Source organism: Miniopterus schreibersii (assembly GCF_964146895.1).
Source record: "Miniopterus schreibersii genome assembly, chromosome: 2".
Classification (NCBI taxonomy): Eukaryota; Metazoa; Chordata; class Mammalia; order Chiroptera; family Miniopteridae; genus Miniopterus; species Miniopterus schreibersii.
The window spans coordinates 156,692,917-156,707,549 of NC_138102.1; the positions used below are offsets into that span (position 1 = coordinate 156,692,917).

General features: G+C 38.9%; 1 protein-coding gene across 1 annotated transcript in view; it reads right to left on the reverse strand.

Annotated features, from left to right (window-relative positions):
• Nucleotides 1-14,633, reverse strand: part of IRAG2 (inositol 1,4,5-triphosphate receptor associated 2) — a gene marked incomplete at its 5' end in the record, with an annotated part of 74,957 nt that overhangs the window by 45,107 nt on the left and 15,217 nt on the right. The window contains 7 exons of the mRNA XM_081127802.1: nt 3,280-3,443; nt 4,486-4,587; nt 7,133-7,232; nt 8,264-8,328; nt 8,433-8,492; nt 10,172-10,228; nt 12,292-12,369. Of these exons, the coding sequence (XP_080983928.1) occupies nt 3,280-3,443; nt 4,486-4,587; nt 7,133-7,232; nt 8,264-8,328; nt 8,433-8,492; nt 10,172-10,228; nt 12,292-12,369 (626 nt within the window). The remainder of the gene's footprint in view (nt 1-3,279; nt 3,444-4,485; nt 4,588-7,132; nt 7,233-8,263; nt 8,329-8,432; nt 8,493-10,171; nt 10,229-12,291; nt 12,370-14,633) is intronic.

The following is a 14,633-nucleotide window of genomic DNA, read 5'->3' on the forward strand; positions in this document are numbered from 1 at the left end:
TGCTCTAATTTTTATTCTTCCTTCCTTGTGCTAAATTGGGACTTTGTTTTTTCTTCTTTTTCTAGTTCCTTGAGGAGTAATCTAAGCTCCCAAGAGTGTCCATTATCTTCCAAATGAAAGCAAAATGATTGTAATGACCAATATAAATTCATAGTTAATAATATTAAAATTTAATCACTTATATGTGTTTTCATCTATAAGACAATATGTTTATGTACTTTATAAATCATGATCTTAGAAATAGATTTTTTTAAAAATTAGATAGAGCCATCTATTAAAGATATTTAGCAGATGTTGAACCATTGATTTTTCTTTCATTGAGATTTTTATTATCACATTAAGATGTAAATTTGAGCTTTGGGTGTGTGTTTTTAAATTCAACAACTCTCTTTGCTAACGTGTCCTAATGCTAACTCTTTATTTCCATTCCTGCCAAGTCTGAGTCTCCCAGCAGACTTTGGCATGCAAATAGGTTTTAGTTTCAGACCAAAGATCTCTAAGTCAAGGATGTCTCTTCTCTTTTTTGCATTCCCACAACTAATTAACTAGCATGTCAGAAATGATACATCCTCAAAATACAGTTTGCATCCAATCATTTCTTATCACCTTTATAACTATCACTCTGGCTCATGTTACACCCCTCACCTGGACTATTGTAATAGCTCTTAACTCAGTGTTTATTTTTTTTACCATGAACCCGTAAATATTTTATATTTCAACCAATTACAGACAGGTACACACACACACACACACAGCTGAAACAAAAATGTTATGAAACATTACTTACTCTTACTATATGTAATACACTCTGATATTTTATATTTATTTTTTAAAATGGGTCATAATCCAGTAAGTTGGTTTCAGGATATCTAAATGGTGACCTATTATTTTAAAAATCCTTCTGACTAGTCTCACAGCTTTAAACCTGCCCTCTATAGACAGTTTTCTACCCAGCAGCCAGAATGTTCTTTCACAACATGTTATATGAATTCTCTGCTTATAGCTCTATGATGTATTTCCATCCACTCAGAATAAAATCCCCATTCTTAAACATGAACTACAAGGCTGTGGACCTGACCCCTGCCTATCCTTCTGGCCTCATGTCCTATCACTGTCCAGAACTCACTCCGCCCCAGCCATGCTAGCCTCTCACTGATGCTCAAACATTCCAAGCTCATTACAACTGCAGAGCCTTTGCACTAGCTAGTTCCTCTGCCTAGAGCACCTGTGGTCATTACATAGCTCACTCTCTCACTTCATTCAGCTATCCACTCAATTTATCACTCCTCAGACAGGCCTTTCCTGGCCATTTTGTCTAAAATTTGGTCCTGTTATTCTAGGTCTTCTTATCCTGCTTTAGTTTCCTTTGTATCACCCCGGGATTGCAGTATATAATTATATGTTTATTTATTCGTCATCTGTGTCCCTCAAAAGATGTCATATTCATGGAGGCAGAGATTTCTGTCTTATTTCCTAGAATTCCCTAGTACCTAGGGGGGCGGAATATGTCAGGCAAAGAGCTGGCACTCTGGTGTTGTATGAATGATGACGCCCCTTTCAAACCAAGCCCTTCGAGAGCCTTTTTCTTTTTTCACTGCCTCTCCTTGGCTCATCCAATTTTTTCCATGCCTCATCTCTGGAGCCCATTTATCTTGTGTCAGAATGGAAGACTTCTCCTCCTAAGCTTATAGCCCCTGAAAGTTGCCTTTAATAAATATTTTCTACCTCATCTAAAAAGAATTCTCTCATTCTCACAAATCACTCCACTCATTTCCTCAGGCATAGTTAAAAACCACAGCCAAGTCAATTGGTGTGTAGCCTCTATACGGTTTTGTCTATTTTAAACTATGTCTAGAAGTCAGGGGCTAAATCAATCTTACTTTGATAAGTAGTATTTTTCCATTGCCAGGTTTCCAGAATATTTTTAATGAATATTATATCAGATTTTAACAAACAGGTAATGGGGGATTAATAGTTGCAAGAACATAAGTTTTGAAGCTGAACATGTCTAGATCTGATCCCAGCTGTCACTAATCCTACCTGGGTGACCTTGAGAAGTTATTGAACCTCTCTGGAGATAAACATATGTCAAATTCTTAGCACTACATCCAACACAGTAAGCTCTCAAAATTGAACCTACTAAAATTTAACTGGGTTTATTGTGTGTCTAGTACATAACACAGAAGATTCACTTATTCAGAGATAACACTAGTGCAGGCCACTCTCCAAATAATTACTTGTTACTAAATAGAAGACTGTCAATGCTCCATTTTGTGGAGATGGCATCTGGGTAAGGAAGCTGCATATCCACTTAAGCCACAGCTTTACCACTAAGGGGAAGTCTAGGCTCCCTACTTCTTAGAAAAAGCAGAATATCATTTTCTTGAGAGTTCCTTCTGGTATTATCTCTGGGATCTAGTTTCCTTATTTAGGTGGAATAAAATATGTTTTTCTCTGGCTAATTTATTAAGCAACCTTGGTATCTAATGACATTTTTTTACTTTATTAAAATTCAGTGTACACCCCTGTGCATGCATTCCTTCAAAAAGCATTTCTAGCATTTCTCAAGGGAACACTTAGTATGGTATTAACATAAACAGAGGTCAACAAAAGACATAATAATTGCCCTTGTTTAGCACATGTGGTTTACAAAGTGTACAAATTTCAAGAATTTCCCCATAATCACAAGAATTAAGCTGAGAGAAAGGGTAAGATGGTAAATTATTTTATATTTAGAGTCCTTTGTTCCCTATGACTCTTTTCACTTGAAATTTAATTACCTAGTGCCCGATGGGATGCACTGTATCCTGAGGTGGAACATATAGCCCAACAGAATAGGAGTCAACAGACCCAGCATAAAGTTCTTCCATTAGTAGATCTATCTGTGGATTTTCCTTTAACTCTCAAGTCTTGATCAATTCACTTTATATCTCTATGCCTTGGTCTTGTGTAAAATGGTGAAGTTTTACTAAATGATTTCTAAGGCCGCTGCGGTTAAAAATATTGTATATTCTCTAAGTCCAAATTGCTTCTCTAGAGAAAATAAGGCATTATACTGGTTTCCACAGATTTTAAAGTTCACTGTTTGCAATTCTGAATATATAAATCAATTTCGCACTATTTCACAATTCAAGATTGTTAGACAAAAGGTCTTCCCTGAAAAAGTGTCATCCAAAATCAGTATATACAACTTGGAAAAAATGAACTGAAGGCCATGGCACAATCACAAATATGTCATGTTTATAAAGCATGGGTTTCTCATATAGAAATGATCATCACCTGGAAAGATATTCTTTTCTGAAATAAAAATATCCCAGCCTGAATCTCTTCAAAATCTCTATCAATTTGACAAACTCTTTATCAAGAGATTCTTTGTGGTTTTCCAAGCTCGTCAGCATTAATATGCAAAGATTTAGATTCTCTTCCATGGCATATTTGAATTCCTACAAGGAAAATCACAAAACAAACTCCACTCTTCCAGTGTTAAATATAAACATGACAGAGGCAATATGAAATGCAGTGGCCATTCCCCCCTCAATAGTATTCACTGTTATTGGAGCCTAAAATTCTAATGAACACATACTAATTCTCAGTTGCCCAAAGGCTGATTCTCCTTTATGTTGATATCTCAGTTTAACAAGTATATATTGGGTACTTATCATGTGCCTGAGATTGAATTTTGTTTCTTTTTCTTAAGACTGTGGGTCCCTGACCATTTCACCTGTCATCACAATTGCTTTAGAATCCGATGGGACAAGAAAATACAATAAAATCAGTATTTGTTGATTAGCATATTCAAAAGCAATGTTAAAAAAAGCTTGTTTGGCTAAGGGGTTGAAATTAACATTCCACAGTTTTCAGAGTTTCCTTCTGGCTTTAGCTTAACTTAGGGGCTGATGAACATTAATAGTTGTCTGGCAATCGAGAAACTTGAGATACTAAGTGATGGATAAATTAAGAAAATTTATATAGCTCTTTCCTAACAGAACTGGAAAGAGCTACCTAAGAAGTTCATGGTTTTCCAATTTTCTGCTAATTTCTGGGATAATAAAACTGCCAGAGTCCCAGGAATAAGACTCTTTTGCACAAGAACTATTCTACCTAAGTCAGAGAATTTAAATAAGCCAATGTTAACTGGCTTAGACTAGCTAATTCTCACAAGGGTTCAGATAAAATACGCTCTTTCATTAAATCATCTTATTTATTCCTTGTTTCCCCCACACACAATACATATCCTCACACTCAGGCATTCTCACTTTTCCCTCACCCTCACACTCAAAGACTTATCCTAAACCTCACACTCACTCTCACGCACATGTGAACATTCATACACCTCCCCCTGCCCAACACACACTCTACACACATCATCAGACTCAGAGAGCAGACGACAGTAATGCCTCGGAAATGGTACTACATATAATAAGTATTACCTGGGCTTCAAAAGTAGAAGGCAAACTAGGAAAATTACAAAGTACAGACACTTACAGTAAGCTTGTCTTCCCACTTTTCTTTCACAGCAATTTCTGGATTATTTACCCGCTGTAGACAGCTGTCAATGAGGGTGTCCACTTCAGAAACTTCCTCGTGCTGAAAAAGAGTTCCACATCTTCAACTAGGAACCCAGGTGAAAGACACATGCTGTCATATAAGAAGTAATTTGGCCCAGAGTTCTATTCTATAGTAATCCCAGAGCGTACCAGAGAAAAGTTCTCATCTAGTGCCACCCAGTGACCTGCCTTTACCCCAGGACGTTGCCATGTGTAGATGCTAACTCTCATCAGGTTCTCTATCCATGCTGAATACGCACGGATAGAATTGCTTTCCAGAACAAAACCTACCCATTTCCACCCTCCTCTCAAATAGAAAGAAACAAGCATTTTTATGGGTGTGTTGTGTGTTTTTTTTCATTTATAAAACTAAATACTACACAGGCTAGGCACTGTGAAAGGGATAGGAAATACCAACCTGAAGAGTCTCTGACCATCTAGAGTTTCCAGTCAAGTATCAAAATGAAGAGAGAGGTACTAACCATTAGCTAGAAGGAAACTGTTCAGTAGACACCATGTCTTCAGCCCTTTGATACTAAAGATTAAATTGTAGGAAAACTATGCTCAAGCAATCCGTGTTTAATGGTCAACCTGTTAGCCCTGACTGACCCAGGACTAGATCAACTTCAGGAATGTTTGAGAAATATCTTCTTTCATAGTAGGATGAATTTGGGGCTTAACAACACACACATGTGCTTGTGCTCAGCAAACAGGCGGTCGGTCAGCGATCTGCAGCCGTTCCTAGCCAGTGAAGCACCGCCATGGGCCAGAGCTGACAAGCTGAGTAAACTGCACTGACACTCAGTCTCCGTGTTCTGAAACAATTTCCAAAATGTTCACGACTCTGCCACTCTGATAATGAACATTCATTATTTTTATTTTCTGATAATAATGCCCAGGGATCAATGTAACTGTCCCCGTTAAATAGTTCTTAATAGTCTTATGGAATCCTCCTATATCCCCCCAAAACTGTTTATTTTCTCTCTAGTATGGCTGCAACTTACCATTTATTTTTTCATAAGAAAATTCCATTTATCCCATAGGTAGCATGTACATGTAGTGATATGAACTGCTATGGCTCTAATTTTTTAAAAATAAGGGAAGGTGCCTGCCCGGGCATGGCTCAGCGGTTGAGCATCGGCCTGGGATCCAGATCTCATGGTTCGATTCCCGGTCAGGGCACATGCCCAGGTTGCGGGCTCGATCCCCAGTCAGGGGCATGCAGGAGGCAGCCGATCAATGACTCTCTCATCATTGATGTTTCTCTCTCTCTCCCTCTCCTTTCCTCTCTCTGAAATCAATAAAGATATATTAAAAAAAAAAAAAAGGAAAGAAGGGGAGGTAAAGAAATTCATAGAAAAAAATGTTGGGGGTGGGGTGCTCAATAAATCCTACTGAGAACAGACTGGTTTCTTCTGCCTCCCTTCCATTTACAGAAGACCGTCTCAAATAATGTTTCACAAAGCATATTTCTTATACTTCTCTCAAAGACTCTGTCTTTTGTCATATTTTATTTATTATTATTTTTTTAAATTTATTTTTATTATTGATTTTAAAGAGAGAGGGAGTGAGAGGGAGTGAGAGGGAGTGAGAGATAGAAACATCAATGATGAGAGAGAGTCATTGATTGGCTGCCTCTTGCATGGCCCCTGCTGGGGATCAGGCCTGCAACCCGGGCATGTGCCCTGACAGGGAATTGGACCGAGGTCTCCTGGATCCTAGGTCAGTCCTCAACCCCTGAGTGGTGCTGGCTGGGCTCTTGTCATATTTTAGATATATGACAACAGTACATTTAACTTTCTTCTTGCTGTCTGTTGGAAAAAGGTCAGAGAGCTCTTATTTCCAGATTCCAATGAAAAAGCAAACTTCAGAGCCAGAACTTTGACAGCTGTTTAATCCCTGGTTAGAAGTATGGAACTTCACAGGCTGGCATTGACATCATCATCATCTCAGAGGACTGAGGATGAAAACACTCTGCCATAGCAGACTTGCCATCATTTCATTCAGTCTGGCAGTTTGGCTTGGTTTCAAAAACGAGGTAAAAAGATGAGTATTTGAAGCAATGTCAGGAAAGCACAGCCCTAGCAGAATGTCCAAGGCTGTCTGAGACGGCTTCAGATGCAGGCAGCATATATCACCCCTGCATTCTTGGCAGAAGAAATTCAAACAGCATTTGCCCCAAAGACTTTCTTCCTCTCCTTTCAAGGTCATATCGCAGCTGTCAACAGGAGGACATTCCAACATATCCATTGCCCACAGACATGGAGAGACCATCAAAGTGGTGAAAAGAAAGCAATTTGCTAATAAAGTATTTCCTAACATAACAAGCACAACAATGGAAAGTATAAAAGAGTGGAAATATAGTATCGAGGGATCCCAACATTTCATCTCTAAGAAAGCTGTTGATCACTTTCTACCACTTTGTAAAGAATTGGGTCTACCTAAAAACTGAGATTTTTTAAAAAGTTTTTGCCTTTTAAAAATTAAGCAAAAACATAGTGCCTTTCAGCAAGCTATGGACCGTCACGTAATAGTAAGTTACACACGTGAATATTTTTAAAGCTTTCCATCTGACAGTTACCTACCTCTAAAGACCAAGCAAGAGTGAGCTCACAATGTAAAGACTTTTCTCCTTTAGAGATGATGTTCTTCTGTTCTCCACTAACATTCAACTGGATCCCATTCCTTGAAAAAAAAAACGAGAACAGTAATCCCATCTGGTTAGGTGTGCCTCCAACATTGTTTTTTTCTTTTTTTAAAAATAATATATTTTTATTGATTTTAGAAAAAGAGGAAGGCAAAGAGAGAGAGAGATGAGAGAGAGAGATGTGAGAGAGAAACATCAATCGGCTGCCCAGCCAGGGACTGAACCTGCAACCTGGGCAGGTGCTGATTGGGAATTGAACCAGTGAAGTTTCGGTGCACAGGACGACGCTCAACCAACTGAGCCACTGGCCAGGGCTCCAGCATTATGTTTTGAGTCGCCAGAATAGGGGTTTGTTTATGGCAATCAGGAAGCCCTCATGTGTGCCAAGGATTGCATATGGTACCTAGAAATACAGAGACAAGGGAGAGCCTCTGTCCTCCAGGAGCTGCACAGACTAGTGATGCTAGGTGGTTGCAAACAAGTAGGCCACACTTTTTATTTTTTTAATGAATTGGAGCCAATAGTTAAAAATTAGAAAATTTCACTAAAAATCTAGATTTCTGGCTTTTCTTAAAAAAACAGAAGATGTGGTCATACCAGGTCTATATATTCTTGATGTTAACAATTTAAGCAGAGCAGCCCCCTCTGAGCTTACTGGTGTAATGCACTTTCTCATTGGCAACATTCATAATGTGAGTGTGTGCACTCACCCCTCTGGCTCTACTCTTGTTATCTGAGTGGCTCCTGTGGACTCCTGGACCAGCATATTACACGTACTATTCAGAAACAAATGATTACAACATAAGGTGAGGTGTGTTAGAAAAGAGGTAAGAACAGCATAGCATGCATGCACTCAGAAGGGTTACTTTAATCCCAAGGTAAGAGAAAAGCAAGGGAAGGCCATGAAAAACTTGTGAAGGAGTTCTGTTGGAGAAAAATAGAAAATATCACTTACAAAGGTACAGAAGAAAAGAATGTAGCACATTCGAGAACTGCAGATAGCTCAGTAGGCCAGTGAGGCAGGGTGGAGGCACGCGAGAGGGCTGATGAGGGGTTGCTGTGCACTTACATGATGAGTTCCTGTTCCAACTGCTGTAACTCATGAGCCAGTTTGGCTTTTTCTCCTCGTAAATTCTGGAATCACATATACCATTATGCTGTACGTGTTACTCCAGTGGGGAATTTAGATTTACATTTAACAACCCCACCTTTCAAGCTCTGAGATTATTATGGTATACCTCTATAATGCTTCCATATTCTATGATGGTTGACTTAAGTTCTTCTATGCTTAAATCCTTCTGAAAAGTAGAAGAGAACATTAATAGCTAATAAATACACGAGTCCACCAAATGATGTCTATTAGAATAACTATCAGTCTGAGCCACAGAAGAATTGTAAATGCCCAATGAGATGAGATCTTCTATCAATCATATTGTTTGACAACAGAACCAGTCTGTGTTTGTGATTAAAACCACACAAAAAGTATGGGAGAGTGAGGCAGCTATATCTAACCGGCGACAGCACGCTCTGAGTTTGCCCGGTCTAATGGAATCAAACCCTGAAAGGTAATTCTTAAGTCCAAGTCAAAATTATACTTATTATCATTATACATTTAAGAAAAAAATCACTCTCTAACTGCAAATGACTAATGAATTATTAAGGCATTCAATTTTATTCAGCTCACATGATATCTGTTAAAATCACAGTTTTTACTGCAAGACCAGAGGGTACAGGCAGTGTCTGACCTATAATTTTATCTCGTGACTATCATGGTGCCTGGAACAGGGAAAGTGCCCAGTCAGTACCGTCTGAGAACTGGGCAGGAGTGCAAAGTGGTGGAAAGATGGGAGCTATGGAGGAAGTGAGCCGCCATCACCACCACCACGTCACTGTATGGAGACAGAACACCCACAAGGAAGAGAAGTTTTTACAATATTCAGTATCTGGGTCAATGTCTACAAGCCATCAATGACTTCTTTGATCATAACATGAAAAAGGAAGATAAATACTGCTCTTTCTTTGCTGCGTTACCTTGAAATGTGGAAGTTTATTAACTTAGGGCTATATCTTTCTTATGTCTCTTAAAGCCACAATAACCAGAATCTCTGCTCCTTTGCTACCAGATAGGCTATGATCACAGGATACAAGGATATCTATCTATCTATCTATCTATCTATCTATCTATCTATCTATCTATCTATCTATCATCACCTATCTATCTATCTAATCAATCAGTCAAGCTAAGGAGAAAATAATTCAGGGATATATTTTTCTTCTTCCCTAAAATGAATGACTGCACATGCATTTGTGTTGTTATGAATTAAAACTGCATCATGATATCTAGCCATTGACTGATAAATTGGCATGCTAATATTGGTTACATAGGTTAACAACCACCACCAGAATTTAGAGAGGATATGATGAAACTTACACCAGATGGAGAAGTCAGTATTCTTCACTCAAAAGAATATTTTTTGTGAAGTTTATAAAGGAAGTCTAATATTCTTTTTAAAAATTCTATCATTAACATTTTATTATGCTTGCTTATTACATATATATCCATTAATCTGTCCTCTTATCCATCCAATATTAGTTCATCTCATTTTTGATGACTTTTAAAGAAAATCAGTAGCTTCATTTTGTGTGTGTGTGTGTTTTTTTAATTTATCTTTATTGTTGAAAGTATTACAGATGTCCCCCAAAGGGAGGGGGGTTGGGGAGACATTAACCAAAAAATTTATATGCATATATGCATAACCCCTGGACACAGACAATAGTGTGGTGAAGGCCTGGGGCAGGGGATGGGTGTAGGGTAGAAGGGGTCAGTGGGGAAAAAATGGGGAAGTCTAATATTCTTGAAAGACTATTAGAATCAAATATTTTAATAGGGGTGAAGTTACACAAATGACCATCTCCTTTATGATTTAGAGAGAGCTAGTCCATCCCACAAGACTTCATGGGAAGGGACAGGACCAACCTTCTGCAAACATGCATCTTTATTAAGCAAAGTGTTCTCATACATGTGTAACTGCATCTGAAAAGAAACAAAGTTAGCAAAGGCCACTGAGATATTGCTTTGGTAAAGGACAGTGCCACAAAATCATTCCAATAAGGAGACATGAGGAAACCGAGGCTCAGCACTAGCCAGAGACTTCCCAATGTCACACATAGTTAGTGACAGAACTTGAGTCTCCAGTTCCAGCACAGAATGTTCACAGCAGCATTATTAATAATAGTAAAAATGTAGAAACTGCTCAATTGTCCATCAACTGATGAAAGGAAACACAGATGTGGTATATCCATACAATGGAATGTGACTCAGCAGTAAAAGAAAATGAAGTATTGATATACACTATCACATAGAGGAACCATGAAAATGTTATGCTCAGTGAAAGAAACCAGTCACAAGACAGCACATAATGTGTACGATTCCCCTTACATGAAATATCCTGATTAGGTAATTCTAGAGAGATAGAAAGTACATTAGTGGTTTCCTAGGTGTGGAGGGAAATGGGGAATAAGTACTAAAGTGATTTCTTTTGGGATGACAACAATATTTTAAAATTGGTTTTGGAGGAATTCTAAGATGGCTGCAGAGTAGGTGGAAGCTACACTCACCTCTTCCAGGAGCCAAACCAAATTTCCAGCTAAATTATAGAGCAATAAACAACTGAAGGACAGCTGAACAGAAGTACTATAACCAAATATTATAACCAAGAAGTATTATAACCAAAGACTCACAGAAGAAGCCACAGAGAGACTGGTAAGAAGGGCAAAGACACAGAGAGGGCTGGCCCCTGCACCCACGTGTGGAATCTGAGAAGCCAGAGGGATATCTCAGCTGCAAAAGTCCTCCCTGAGGAGTGTGGGGTCTCAACCCATGCCAGAATTCCCAGCCCAGAGCACCAGAGCCAGGAAGAGGAGCCCACATAGCACGTGGCAGTGAAAATCAGCAGGGACTCTGTCTGCCTGGAAGAGGAAGAAGTATGCTAGAAACTAGGTGCTCTCTTGAAGGGCCAGCACACAGGATCTAGCTCTTGCACACTCACCTGGGGCTCCAGCAGAGGTAATGTGAGTCAGGACATATGGGAGTTATAAAGAGATCTGGGTGACATGGCTCTGAGGAGAGATCTGGAAAGTCAGCCACTTAGGTCCCTGTGGAGTTTCCTCAAAAAATTAAAAATGGAGCTGCCTTATGACCTAGTGATTCCACTACTGGGAATATATCCGAAGAAACAGGAAACATGAATTTGAAAGAATATATGCACCCTTAAGTTCATTGCAGCATTATTAACAATAGCGAAGATTTGGAAGCAGCCCAAGTGCCCATCAATAGATGAGTGGATAAAAAATCCATGGTACATTCACACAGTGGAATACTACTTGGCCATAAAAAGGAGGAAATCTTACCTTTTGTGACAGCATGGATGGACCTGAAGAGTATGATGCTAAGTGAAATAAGCCAGTCAGAGAAATACAAGTATCACATGATTTCACTTATATGTGGAACCCAATTAACAAAATAAACTAAGAAACAAAATAGAAACAGACTCATAGAGAAAGAGAACAGACTGACAGCTGTCAGAGGGGAGGGGGTTTGGGAGTGTGTGAAAAACGTAAAGGGATTAAGCAAAAATCCCATAAACAGACACAGAGGGAAAGGGGAGTGAGGAGAGGGAGAAGAGGGGGAATAAATGGTGATAGAAACTTGACTTTGGGTGGTGAGCACATGATGCAGTGTGCAGACGATGTGTTATAGACATGTACACTTGAAGCCTTTATGGTTTTATTAACCCGTGTCACCCCAATAAACTCAATAAAAAATAAAATTGGTTTTGATGATAGTTGCATGTCTGTGGACATACTAAAAAAACCCTGACTTGTGCATTTTAAGTGGGTGAATTTAATGGCATGTGTAATACTTATCAGTAAAGCTTTTACATTAAAATATAGAAATTGCCCTTTATATAATTCAAACATCTTGAGGAGTACAAATTTTAAAATTTATAACAAAAGGTTATTGTATTAATGAGTCATAATAGAGTAATCTTAGCTTGATGGAAGAAAATATTTTACCAGTGTTTGGGAAGTGCTTACTTGGTACTCTGTCTCAGTTTTAGACAATTCCTCAATATTCTTTTCCAGTGCATATATATCCATAATGTTCTTTGTATTCTAATGCAAAAGAAGATAGTATTCTTAGACTTAAAAAAAAAAAAATTAGAGAACATCACAGTCTTTTTCAGGAAGTAGCATTTTCATCATTATCATCATAATCCATTTTAAGCTAAGGGACAAAACTTTAGATTTTGTCCCAAAATAACATGAGCCTTTTAACATGACCATCTAGGAAGTCCCTTGCAATTTTCCATTCCACCACAGCTGTGCACTCCCTCGTCATACCATTCACGCTTGTCATCACCAGGAACTGTGGCCCTTTCCTTATATTAACTGCAAGCATCTCACTCTTCAACCACTACTTCTTGTCTTTCCAGGTACTTCTTTGAGCACCAACAAACCTTCAGTCCCCACTGGAGCCTGCAATCCACTGATGCCACCACCTTCTCATTATTCTTTCACTTTTCTCGTGAGCTCAGTCCCCTGTTTACTCAGCTTACAATTTTCTGTGGTCAATCATCATAACTACCCTCTTTCATATCCCCTCAAATCCCTTGCCTCTCCCCTACTTCTTAGTATTGGCTTAATTTTAACTTGTCATTCACTGTGCCAGCACCCTTTCAGATGAAACATCGTCAAAGAAAAGCACAAATGAACCAACAGCTCACATGTTAGATTTATAACCTTTAACCTCAATGTTTCCTGGTGATCATATCATATAATCCTATTCCATTCACCTAGCCATTGGCCTAAATCAGGGATTTGTAAACTACACTAAACCTCCCTCCCCCAACCACACAGGACAGCTCTAGCTAACCCCTTGGTTTTGTAAATAAAGTTTTATTATAACACAGCTGTGTCCATTTGTTTTCATATTATTTCTGGTTGCCTTAACACTACAATAGCAAAAATGAGTGGTTGCGGCAAATGCTTTATAGCCAAGCAACGCTAAAAGTACTTACTATCAGGTCCTTTACAAAAACTTTGGCAACCCCTCCCTGATGTTATCCCATCTCTCCCCTTGAATTTCCAATACTTCTTCCAACATCCTCACCCTCAGTTGATAACTTTGCTTTGTATTTCACTGAGACATTGGAAACAATCAAAAGAGAACTTCCATATTATCGGAATATACAATCAATACCTTCGGATATATTACAAAGCATTTGCACATCTGCACACTTCTCTCCACCGCTTCTATTAATTGCTTCAGTCTAAGCCTCCATGGGCTTTTGCCTGGATTATTACAAGGGCCTCCTAATTGGCCTCCCAGCTTCCATCCCACTCAGTGTGAACAGTCAGAGTCCATACAATGCACATAAGACACTGTGGGTCTAGCTCCCTGCAGCTCTCTGCCAAACCTCTTTCTACTTATTCCCTCTGCTCCCACCACTCTAGCCTTGCTGTTCCTCAAAAACAGCAGGCAGGCTACAGCATGAGGTCTTTGAGCTTGCCATTGCCTCTGCCCGGAATGCTCTTCTACAGATAAACCTCCTTTGCAGTTTTTAACCGAATGATTAATTTCACAGCGCTACTTTTATCCTAACCACCCTAGTCTAGATTGCACTCCCCCACAAGTCTGTTTTCACTTTTCTTTTCTCCATAGCACTAGGCACCATCTAACATGCTAGCTCCACACGGGCTCTTTTGCTTAAGTTGGTCTCCTCAGCATCGAGAATAGTGCCTAGCACATAGAGGTCTCCCAAGGACTATGTGCTGAATGAATGAATGAATGAATGAATGAATGAATGAATGAATGAATGAATGAATGGCTAGCCAAACCACGGTGCTGTTGCCCTTCACAATGCATCAGATTTTTGCCTCCTAAAGGAATCTTAGCCAGCAGTAACATTTCCACGCCTTTCCTAATGTAAATCAATAATGACAATGCTGTGTCGTGATGAAGTCTTCTAAATCTCCTTCCTCCCATCTTAATTCTAAACGGGTTTGGTACAATTCTTTGTTGCTAGTCGATCATCTTACATTGGGAGCTTAACTGTAAAGCACTAGTTTCTGTAGCTATAACAAGTCTGAATCTAATGTAGGGTTTCTTTCCAATCTTTAATTGTTCCTTTCTAACCCACTATGAAACTTTTTAAATGCCCAGTTGGTCCATATTTTGGATAACTCTCCAGATTGTTCATCACAGCTTAATAAATACCTCTAATAAATGTATATAAAGTGCAAATTTTAAAATGCGTGTAACACTTGACTTTCAAAAGGTACCTTCACAGAATTTCTCCCCAAAATAGTGACTCACTAGTAGCTTTGTTACCTGTTCTTTTCATGCTTTAATTCTGTTGCTTAAAAATCTATATTGC